The sequence below is a fragment of the Camelina sativa genome, chromosome 3 (genome assembly GCF_000633955.1).
Source record: "Camelina sativa cultivar DH55 chromosome 3, Cs, whole genome shotgun sequence".
Classification (NCBI taxonomy): Eukaryota; Viridiplantae; Streptophyta; class Magnoliopsida; order Brassicales; family Brassicaceae; genus Camelina; species Camelina sativa.
The window spans coordinates 7,623,429-7,635,442 of record NC_025687.1 but is presented as its reverse complement, the minus strand read 5'-3'; the positions used below and the strand labels follow the sequence as shown (position 1 = coordinate 7,635,442).

At 33.3% G+C, this 12,014-nt stretch overlaps 2 protein-coding genes across 2 annotated transcripts; one reads left to right on the top strand and one right to left on the bottom strand.

Annotated features, from left to right (window-relative positions):
- LOC104775801 (ATP-dependent DNA helicase 2 subunit KU70-like) lies at window positions 1,707–6,702 on the top strand. The gene is made up of 18 exons (XM_010499735.2): window positions 1,707–1,874; window positions 2,017–2,094; window positions 2,223–2,342; window positions 2,448–2,562; window positions 2,867–2,972; window positions 3,083–3,200; window positions 3,321–3,404; window positions 3,510–3,568; window positions 3,793–3,970; window positions 4,193–4,269; window positions 4,523–4,670; window positions 5,082–5,143; window positions 5,273–5,333; window positions 5,457–5,549; window positions 5,642–5,762; window positions 5,858–5,960; window positions 6,049–6,211; window positions 6,328–6,702. Exons 1-18 carry the CDS (start codon window positions 1,809–1,811, stop codon window positions 6,439–6,441), a joined length of 1,866 nt encoding a protein of 621 aa, XP_010498037.1. The 5' UTR covers window positions 1,707–1,808; the 3' UTR covers window positions 6,442–6,702.
- On the bottom strand, window positions 6,796–7,914 carry LOC104775800 (ubiquitin domain-containing protein 2). Its single transcript, XM_010499733.2, has 4 exons — window positions 7,682–7,914; window positions 7,428–7,550; window positions 7,198–7,320; window positions 6,796–7,111 (listed from the first exon to the last, which is right to left on the bottom strand). Exons 1-4 carry the CDS (start codon window positions 7,713–7,715, stop codon window positions 7,047–7,049), a joined length of 345 nt encoding a protein of 114 aa, XP_010498035.1. The 5' UTR covers window positions 7,716–7,914; the 3' UTR covers window positions 6,796–7,046.

Here is a 12,014-nt window from a genome sequence, read left to right as displayed (position 1 = left end):
AAACACTTGTCAAACTAATCAACGATCTGCACAATTTGGGTTTCCAAACAAAGTCAGGATTTGTTAATAAGGCGTGTAATTAAATATTCCATCTGTCTCTCCAAAATGGATATTTGAAGGATTTCACACAAATTAAAAAAGAATGATTATTAATTTTAAATATAATAAAGTTTTTTTACTAAAAAGTATTATATATTTATAAACTAATGACTATTGAATTTTTTTAATGTTTATTTTTTGAAATTTACAAAAGTTTAATATTAATTAACTAAAAATAGTAAAATATCAATCTTTGTGGGACAAAAATAAATCACATAACATTAATCTTTGAGAGACAGAGAAAGTATCATCTAAGGGCGCCAGAAAGATAACAAGAACCACTTTTAACAAAAAAGAAAAGAAAAAAGTAACAAAATTTCCTTTAATTAATAACTTATTATGTTTTCATTGTTTTCTGCAAAAGAAAATAAAAAAACCAGTGTGGAAATCAGATTGTAGAAATAAAAGACAACTTTAAATGTACATATACATATGATTTCTTGAATCCTGACAAAAAGAAGTTTAAAGTATTAAAAACTCTATATGATAATTAGAAATTTTGTTGAAAAAAAAACTATAAACACTTTTTATTTGATAAGAGGTGATATGGTCAGATCAATAGCTGATATGGTCATCACTTATTTGTTTGATGAAAAACTGATATAGTTGGATTTAAAACTGGTTTACAAGCAATGTAAGTATTTTTGATTACCAGAAAATTGTCAAGAATGAGATGGAGACTGTGAGAATATTGTTCTTGTCTTCCTCCAAATTTATAGGAAGTCTAAGATTCCACTTTTTGAGGGTGGAATATACCCCTCTCTAATAATGTGGTCTAATTTTTTCCTTGTATACATGTCATTAGATTATACTAATTACCCTTCAATCTTTTTTTTTTTATCTTACTAATCCTTTTCCACAAGATTCATGAAATCTAGTATGTCACGTATATCTTTTTTTGCTTTTGGTTTTCACTAATATCTTAGCCACATTGGGATAAAATTAATTATACCTATTGTAATGGATAAAATTTAAGAAATTCCAGACTTAATTTGATTTTCTATAGATTCTGTTACATTATGAATCTATACTATCATTTATTTGGTTATAATTATGTAGAGAAATTATGAAATTTAATTAAAAATCTATATTTTCAGCCACTGGCTCATTAACAGATGTACACCTATTAGTATAGTTTTTTTTTACCCCAAAAAATTGGAGCTTCTTTAAACCATCTGGCATCAATCAATCAGTTTATATATGTTCTCATATACATACTCACATTTGCAACAATTAATAGCTCATCAACATGTTTATCTTTCAATATGATCTTAATCAATAATTAATTAACTTTTAATCATTTGTCATTAATTAATTTCGTTAAGACACACATACACATGTCAGTTTATCTATAAAGTTTTGTCGTACTGATCACATTATTTCCAGCAACAATGACATAATTTTACACATGATGAAGATGAATTATTAAATTAATTTCTCTAAAGTCTAAATCATCATCATACAGTAAATATTTTTATTTTAATGTAGTTTTAATCTATGTTTGTTTTGGGCCAATTCCAAAAAGCTTCACATCCGTAGCCCATTAAAAAAGCTTCACATCGTAGCCCAATAAGGTTCACTCAGGTAAAAATTGTTCTCTGCTAAAACCATTCTGAACAAAAAAATCGAGGTTTTGCAGAGGAGCAGCCATCATTAGTCACTGACTCAGTTGCTGTATCGCTGTCTGTTCATTGATCCCTTGTTCGGAGATGGAATTGGACCCAGATGATGTTTTCAGAGATGAAGACGAAGACCCAGAAAACGACTTCTTTCAGGTTTTCACATGTTCTTCTTCTTCTTCTTCTTCTTCTTCTTCTGAGGGTTTTTTTTTAGATAGAAGTCAAAGCAAAAAAAAAAAAAAATGAAACCCTAATTTGGATTTGTTTATTGAGTGTGTTTGTATGTTTCGTGTCACAGGAAAAAGAGGCTTCCAAAGAATTTGTAGTCTATCTAATCGATGCTTCTCCCAAAATGTTCAGTTCTACTTGCCACTCTGTGAGTATACCTAAGAAAATTCAAAATTTTTATGTTTGATTACGCCGAAAAATTTCTCAAAATGTTCTGTTTTTGTATACTTTCTTAAAAATGTTTTGTTTAAAAAAAAAAAAAAATGGTGTTGGCAGGAGGAAGAGGACAAACAAGAAAGTCATTTTCACATTGCAGTTAGTTGCATTGCTCAGTCACTCAAGTCTCATATTATCAATCGTTCAAATGATGAGATTGCATTTTGTTTCTTTAACACTGTAAGTGTCTCGATGATTTGTGTTGTATTGTTTTCTTTTTCTTCTTTTTTTTGGCTCTTCACTTATTTGTTTTTAATTTTTTTCAATCTTGTTGTTGTTTTGCAGCGTGAAAAGAAGAATCTTCAGGACCTAAATGGTGTTTATGTCTTTAATGTTCCAGAAAGAGAGTGTATTGACCGTCCGACTGCAAGGCTGATTAAAGAATTCGATCTCATAGAAGGTATTATATGTGCCTTATTACCCTTGCATCATTACAAGTTTTAACACAAGAGTTTCGAATCCCTTTCTTAGCATCACTTAGTAAGAAAAGGCATTACATGTTAGAATTAACATATACAACAGTTGAGCAAGCTTTTAGCGCCTCAGATTTCTATGGTAGTTCTCAGACTGAATCAAAGATTAAAGAGTGGAGTAGTGTGCTTAAAGAGAGCTATTTACTTTGTTGCTTGGTCTTACTTGTATGTGTTTGTGTGTACGCTTAAAATTTCTAAGGGGGAAATGTATACGGTATCTTTTGGGTGTAGAATCATTTGATAAGGATATTGGCAGTCAAACTGGTATCGTCTCGGATTCTCGAGAGAATTCCCTTTATAGTGCCCTCTGGGTTGCACAAGCACTACTGCGCAAAGGGTAACCATCTAATTCAACTTTGATATGGTACCAAGTTTGTGATATGCATTCAATTTGGCCTGCCATCTGATCCCTGTGTTGGTAATATTTTGTAACAAAAACATACTTAGATCTTCAAAGACAGCAGATAAGCGCATGTTTCTATTCACTAATGAAGATGATCCTTTTGGGAATATGAGGATCTCTGTAAAAGAGGATATGACGAGGACGACGTTGCAGAGAGCTAAGGTACTTTAGTTCCAATCGTACATAGATATGTTTTACAATGAAATCTATTGGTTTCTTGGTAATCAAACTGTAGAAGGACTAATGGGTTTACTTTTTATTACTTTTTGGTGATTTCGTAAGGATGCACAAGACCTTGGCATCTCAATCGAGCTTCTTCCTCTCAGTCAACCTGATAAGCAATTTAACATAATTCTCTTCTACAAGGTTAATCTCTTAACCATCTACGTCTTCTGTTGACCTTATAAAACGTAGATATGCATTTTTATCTATAATTTATATTTCCATGATTTTTTGTCAACATATTTCCAGGATTTAATTGGATTAAACAGTGATGAACTTACAGAGTTCATGCCATCGGTTGGACAGAAGTATGTTCTTTCATTTCTTTGTCTGGTGAAATTCTTTATATGTCTTTTTCATTCCGTTGCTTATAGCTTCATAGTGCTACACTCAGATAGAGCAGTGATGGATTTTTTTAGAAGTTTCAAGACTTTAAAAACACCACTTTGTAATTTCTCTTTAATATGAATTTGGCTTTATAGGATTCACGCAGTTTGTTGTACTCTTTTTTGCTGAAATGTTTCTATTTCAGATTAGAGGACATGAAGGACCAACTGAAGAAGCGTGTACTTGCTAAGAGAATAGCAAAAAGAATTACGTTTATGATCTGTGATGGCTTGTCTATTGAATTGAATGGTTATGCTTTACTTCGTCCGGCTATTCCTGGCAGCATAACCTGGCTAGACTCTACTACTAATCTTCCTGTAAAGGTAATCTAACAGACAAGCTCCTTCAAGTGAATTAAAAGTATGTGCGTTTACTTGTCTTCTGTTCTTCTGGCTTTCATTACAAGTGAACACCTTTGTTTTCAGATCAACACTGTCCACGTTTTTAATATCGTAAACCAAGAATTGTCCTTGATATCTATGTTTTGGTTTTTAAAAGATCCATCTTTCCTTGCTGTATAGTCTCATGTGCGGGCTTGTCTGCAGGTGGAAAGATCATATATCTGTACGGACACTGGAGCCATAATGCAAGGTCTTATACAACGGATTCAGCCTTACAAAAAGTAAGCCTCTGAATAGCACCCTGTTTTTTTTTCTGGTTTCCTGTAAGCATAGTAGCAATGGTCGTTTATTGTTAGTTATGTCTACATTTCAATATCATTACAAAATTAAATTGAAGGAAGAAACTATGAGAGCAAATTAAAATACAGGAAATGTGAAATTGTGAATCTCTTGGCAGTCTAAAATCTACTTAAGCCCCCACTCTTTCATGTCCACCAGAAGTTGGCTTAAATTTTTTTTTGTTCTCCTTTCTAGTCAGAATGTCATGTTTACAATGGAAGAACTATCCCAAGTGAAAAGAATCTCGACTGGACACTTAAGATTGCTGGGTTTCAAGCCACTTAATTGCCTCAAAGATTATCACAATTTGAAGCCTTCTACATTTCTCTATCCAAGTGATAAGGTTAGCCGCATCTCGTTTATCTGATGGCTGTGACTAATATTCTTGTAGTTGTTCATTATTTTGGCACTTAGAAAAGAAAAAGAATTTCACTTTGATGCTGAAATTGTTTATCCAAATTTGGTCGTTCTCTTAGTTATAGAGCTTCAGGACCCTATATAGCTATATCATGTTTATTTTCTTTGTTGTTTCTACCAACATTAATTTCAGTTCTTTTTATGCTCTTTTCGTTCGTCAAAATGGTGTCCTATGATCAGTTGGGAGCTTCAGATATTTACCAGACTTTATCATATAAGTTACAGAGTTATAAATTTTTTGCTGAGAAGTTCTGAAGCAAGGGACTTGAATTGCATGTTTTTCCGTCAAACAGTTGTATATCATGGAAACCCTTACTTTTGAGAGCTAATGATGCAGGAAGTTATAGGGAGCACTCGTGCATTCATTGCCTTGCATAGATCCATGATTCAGCTTCAACGGTATGCACATTAAATATAATCCTATGAACTCGAAGTTGAATATAACTTCTGGATATTAGACAGACTATTACACTCTAGCACTTGCTGTGATATACTAACCAATAATTACTGCATCCTCTTGTGTTGCAGTTTTGCTGTTGCATTTTATGGTGGCACTACACCTCCGAGATTGGTTGCGCTTGTTGCTCAGGTGAGAGAACTACTATAGAGGCCTTTCGTCCACATACATATATTTCATCTTGAAACTTCATTCCTTTTTGATTTGTGCTTTGTTAAACAATCTACTCAATGTCTTTTTCTTAAACCCAAACAGGAGGAAATCGAGAGTGATGGTGGTCAAGTGGAGCCACCAGGGATGAACATGATATATCTTCCATATGCTAATGATATTAGAGATGTAGAAGAGGCATGAGATTTTTTATTTATTTTGAAAAGTTACTTGGTTCCAACATTATTCATGTATGTTAAATTTTGACTTGTTGGTGGGATATTTGGCAGTTGCATTCAAAACCTGGTGTAGCTGCGCCACGCCCATCAGATGATCAGCTTAAAAAGGCATCAGCTCTAATGCGACGTCTAGAGTTGAATGACTTTTCGGTTTGCCAATTTGCTAATCCCGGTATGTCCAACACACTTGTGTTGTTCCTAATAGTTGCCGAGCTGCTGATCTGGAAACCGTTCATATATAGAAATTGAAGTCCCTCTTTGTTGCAGCTTTGCAGAGACACTACGCGATCTTACAAGCCATTGCACTGGATGAAAACGAGCTTCGTGATACCAGAGATGAAACACTTCCTGACGAAGAAGGAATGAATAGGTTTTCCACAAACTTTTCAAATTCTCTGTTTCGGCATTCCTCTATTCATCCATAAGCAAATGATTTTATGAGCCGTTTTGTCTTGTAGACCTGCAGTTGTAAAAGCGATAGAACAATTTAAGCAGTCGATATACGGCGATGACCCTGATGAAGAAAGTGACTCAGGGGCAAAGGATAAAACAAGAAAGCGCAAAGCCTGTAACGCAGATGACGTAAAGTATGACTATATTGAGCTTGCAAAAACGGGAAAGGTGAAAGCAACAGTCTAAAAAACTGATTTAGATCTCTCTGCATAATGAGAATCATTTTGTTTCATTGCTTTTTAGATCTCTCTATCTAAACTTCATGCTCTGTTTTATTCTTTTAGCTGAAGGACTTGACTGTGGTAGAGCTGAAGACATATCTGACAGCCAACAATCTTCCCGTCGGCGGAAAGAAAGAAGTTCTGATCAATCGGATTCTGACTCACATTGGTAAATAACCTTAACCGTGACTTATAATATAACTCGGCTGTAGAAGGCTAGAAGCTACGTTTTCGTTTCCGATTTTGAAACTTGTCTGGTCCTTTATGGGAACCGGACCTAGTTATCTTCCGGTTCACCCCACAATTATCTCTTTTGGTTAACCAAGTCATGTAATTATGATACGATCTGTTATCTTTGTTCTAACATTATGGTTTTTCTCTTTCTTAACTGCCGAAATTTACATTTACGAAATCTATAAAATTCTTTAATCTTTATGATTTCCATATTAAATTACAATAGTGTTAAAATAAAAAGTCTGAATCTTGAGCAACAAGATAGAAAATAAATTACAATTATTATGAGCAAAGGTAGGTTTTTAACTTTTTATTGATCAAAGGTTCTTCTCTGTTGGTAAAAAATTATAAAGAAATTTATGGACCTTTGTAATCCATTTCACTCCTCGCAGATTTTCACATACCTAACGCAGAGTCACATATAGATGGCAATATCCAAACAAGAAAAAACGTAGCTGATTTAAAGTTAAACACACATGATTCCTTAGAAATACATACACAAAGCGAGCTTTTTTGTCGTTCTTACTTGTTACTTCTCTTGAATCTCTCTATTTGGTTCGGATCAAGTTTGAAGGATCCCTGAGAACGTATTTAGGCAGTTCGTACTTGGAACCTGCAAAAGCGAACATCTCAACACTACTGCTTATACTAGTTGTGGAAAGTAGCTAGTAAAAGTGTTTTTTTTAATATATTTTTTACCTTTCTCGTCGTAACAAATGGTGAGGTCAGTGTTCTGAACAATCACACCGGCACTCTCAATTATGGTTTGCGCAAGCGATAAATCTTCCTCTTCTGCTGCAGCTCGTAACGCATCCCATATCTCTGTTTTACATATGTATATACACATATTGATATATAAAAAAAGAAACTCTTTTTGACATGACTAATGAATTAACTTGTTTCAGATATATAGTAAATGTGATTTCCACCTTTTTTGCCTCCATAGTGAGGAGCTGTGTCCCAGAACTCCTCTCGCATCTGCGTGAGCTCAGCTCTTGATATCGGTTGAGGATGTTTCCATGTTTTTGGTCTTCGAATCTTTTCCTTTTTCCCTACAAAACACAATCGAACCACATAGCACGTCAGTTGTGGTTGAATGTGTTTCAATCTACAAGAAACCCTAGAAATTAACTAAGAACATTCATGAAGAAGAAAACATTAGATCACATGAGAAAGAGAGTACCCTCTGCAATGGTTCTCGAGCTAGAACAACCCATTATATATTTGTATATTCCTTCGTAGAAGATAATAACAAACGAACATAGCAAAAACTACAAAGCAGGGAAAACAGAGCAGAGGCAGGGATAGAGAAAAGAGAGAGAGATAGATTTAAGTCTGCAAAAGAGATTTGTAGACACATAAACTAGAAAAAGAGAGATATCTTTTGTGTGATAAGAGATAATAATGATGTTTGCGTTATCTCGTGAATCAAAGGTTGCTCTTTTTCTTCGTCTGTTTTTACTCTCCATAATGTTTGGTCTGTTCGAAGTGAGATACTCGTGAGCCACAAAGGTGTGGTTGTAGTAGTTGTTGGAATTTCCTCATCTATAACTATTTATGGTTAAAGATAAGATCACACGTAAACTCTACAATATTTTACAGAATTATTCATACTACATATGTTACAAACCGCAGATAATATTATCTCAAAGCCAAATTTTGGAGAATGTTTGCTAGGAAAACTTCCCATTTCATATATGAATCCCACAAATCGTTATTTTATGTACCTCAAGACGACGCGTCATTTGAGTTTGTATACATGCGCTCATACGCCATTTTTTGTTTGTATTATTGGGCTTTCAGTTTGAAGGCTGTAGGCCGTAAGGCCCGTACCTATCTGCTTCTGCCCACCGTACGTCCGTCCCCATTTTCACTTCTTTTTTTTTAAGTATAACTGACTGAATCATGTTAGACTATTAGTCAAGATTTCTAAAAATGTATAACGACAACTTAAGAAATGTATTAGTGAATTTATAATGTGGTTGAAGATAGTAAATTTACACTTATTATATAAAAGATATCATCTATAACAGTATAAATATGTAACTGAATTATTTTAGTGCTTCATTTTAATACTGTTAAATATTTTGGAGTTTTTTTTTCTTATAATTAACGACAGGTATAATAAAATGAAGGATACATAGTTTTCACCTTGGTAGATATCAGTCGGTCAACAGGACTGTGATATAGTGGACTAAGTATTATATATATTTATACAAATTAATACTTATATATACATAATCTAGTATTTATCGTGTTACTGTTAATTATGTTGTATATTTCAGAAAAGAACAAGAAATCTTCCAGACAGTATGATTATTTTATATTGTCGTCATGTCAAATAAAGAAGGCAGATGTCTTAATTTAACTACCAAGTAAAAGTGAAGTAAACTTTTATACATCACTATCAAAGAATATGAAGTGAAAAGAATGGGTTTTGTTCTAAGACGACGCACCGACATGTCATAAAATAGTAAAAGTCACAAATTGGTACGATTCACATGCTGATAATGAAATTAACGTGGTTTACAAGTTGCAACAAATCTATAATAATGCAAATTTACCAAGATTTATGTATGATAATGACTCGTTGAACTATTAAAACTTTAGTTTTGGGTTTACGAATACAACACGTTATAAATGTCTTTTCAACAGTTTTCAAGATTTGGAATCTGGAACCACATTTATCTCAGAAAATAGCCTAATTCTTCTAACTTTGATATAACAGTAGCGTGTCATATAATCTTATTATAAACATACTAGTTTGGGAATCAAGTCAAATTCAGAATTTATGAATAAAATCTGATGGCACATTCATCTGACATGATTTTACATATGAAAGTCATAGGACTAGCTTGATTTTTTGTTGTTGCTAGAATAGCTCAATTTTAATCCCAGTAACGAAGGATCGAGGATTTTGACTATACATATACTGTATAGGTTTACCTACTTTGAAACTGAAAGGGGAAAACTACTTAAAATAATTGTATTAATTAATTATTTATTAACAGTTGACAAAAAAAAAGAAGAAAAAGAAGCACGACTTAAAGATATAACATGCATTGAATGTGTGATAAGCGGCTCCATCTTTTTTTTTTTGAACTAAACCGATTTCATTTCAATTAAAGATCGTTCATACCGGTTACAAGGCTTTCCTTAGCCAGAGCATCTGCTCGACAATTGAAATTCTTAGGAATGAAAAAGAATTCTTTGCTGTCCAGATGGCCCAAAAGATCCAAGGGGAAAGAGGACCGATGGTAATACCGGTTGGAGGAAGACAAGTCACTTTCACAGTTTGGGTAATCCCCTCTTGTATAGACTGAAAGCTCGTTGGATTGATTGGGGGTATAGAGGGGTTTGTGACCATATCTGCTAAAGCTGCTCCATCTTATAAGTTGGTTAGTTAAACTTATTAAGAAAATACAAAATAAGGAAAGTGAGAGAAGGTCTTCACGACAAAAAAGTTAGTCCTTAAATAGTATAATCCCGGAGATGAGCAATAATGGTGTTCCTTATATTATTGCATGTCTATTTTCACTTTTACCATTTTTTTCTACTTCTCTTTCGTTTTAAACCCTGAATCTATTGCGATATCATAATACAAAAACGTCAACGGGACAGAGGAAGACGTCTCTCTTATTACGTAAACAGACAAATAATTATATATTTAAATGTCAAAGCATCAGCTTTTGCTACAAAGGTGCCAAAGTAAACATTTGAATTATTATTTACTTTCTAAGTTGTAGCCGTATAGGCTTATAAATGTAACTTTTTCTATGAAGAATTTCATTTACATACGCAACTAAATATTTCGTCCTTTTAGCTTCATTGTATTAATATTTGAAGTAATATTCATCGTGTGAACTAATTATGCATCTTATTAGTCTACTAGAAATTTCGTAAATTATATATGAGTATCCACAAATATATATATTCCACCAAATTTAAGAAATATAGTACTTAAATTATCCTAAATAATACAATGAGTTTTTTTTTCTCTCAAATTTTCTGCAACGTTAATATCATTTCTGCTTGATTGTTTTTATCTTATTTATAAACAAACGCGAAAAGAGCTTCATGTAGTGTTTTTTAATTTGTTATTCTTTGTTTTTTTTTGAAATTTAGCTTCATGTAGTTGTAGACATATTTTTAATATTCCATAACATACATATTTATTTTGAAAGGAAAAAAAAAGGATAAAAAGTGTAGAATATTGATTTATTACATATATATGAAGCGGACAGACTCAAACATTCTTCTTCATAATCATAATAAGACGCAGATACTATTATATGAAAAATACTATTTATATTTAATATTATGAAAAGAAATCGACTGTATATATGAAGTGTAAACTCGAGAATCAATTAATGTGGCCAATGACCCACGCCCGGGCTAGGGGATGATCCAAGTCGACGGTAAATCTCTGGCGGCGGGTTAACTGGTATCATGTGCTGATCGGAATCATCCCGGGGAGCTGTGTGACCCTTGCGGGCCTTGCCGCTTCAATCCAAAACCCTAGATTCTTCTTTTTTCTGGCATGGCTTCTTCTTCTTCTTCTTCTTCTGTCTAGTGTCTCCGTATATTGATGATATATCTCAATCTATGGGACACCGAGAGCGTCAAAATACTGAGGGATTTTGATCCTCGTCTCGTCATGCCCAGTCTGAAGCTATTTCATTCTCGGTGCGGCAGGACTCACACATTCACCGAAGCTGTCGTTGCAAAAACGACCAACAACCTCATATCGCTCTTACTAGCTTTGTCAAGACGGATTAGACCTCACCAGCCTCGACGTTAGAGGGAAAGATGTGGCTGACGAAGAAATTCGCAGAAGAATGGGGAGCCACTGGAGACTCCCTCCAAGAGGTTAGAGAAGGGGAAGGGAAAGAAATGGAGGAGGAAGAGTTCCATTAATGCCAAGTTTGAAGCTATTTCATTTTCGGCTTCAGTAAACAGCTTTGGAGAAAGACTAAACGGAAAATTAACTAGAGGATTATTTACTTCTTAACTATCCACAACAAGTCTGATAAGTTTGATAAACGCCACAAGAGAATCAAGTCTGAATGCAATAAGCAATAAGTGCATCTAAAGAAAATAAAAGGATTATGGATACTTCAATCAGAATAGGAGGATCTCTCTCAAACACCTTATAAAACAAATCAAAAGAGTAAGTTTACTACCACAACTTCGGTGACTACTCATCCCTGCCTTCGGAGTTATAATTCATCGTGTGAACTAATTGTGCATTTTATTAGTCGACTAGAAATTTATATCTTATTATATAAACTTTAGTTTTCAAAATTAGTAATTCATATAATCGCGACATATGTCAAGTATATCGATAATATTTTGATATATGTGAAGAGAAATTTTATTTAATAATTATAAGAAATTTAAAAAATCTAAAAAAATAAAAGGATTACAATTAATATTTTTGAAAAGTATATAAAACCAAAAGTGATCAATTATATCACTAATTCTAATAGGAAAGTTATCTATTAAAATTACTAATT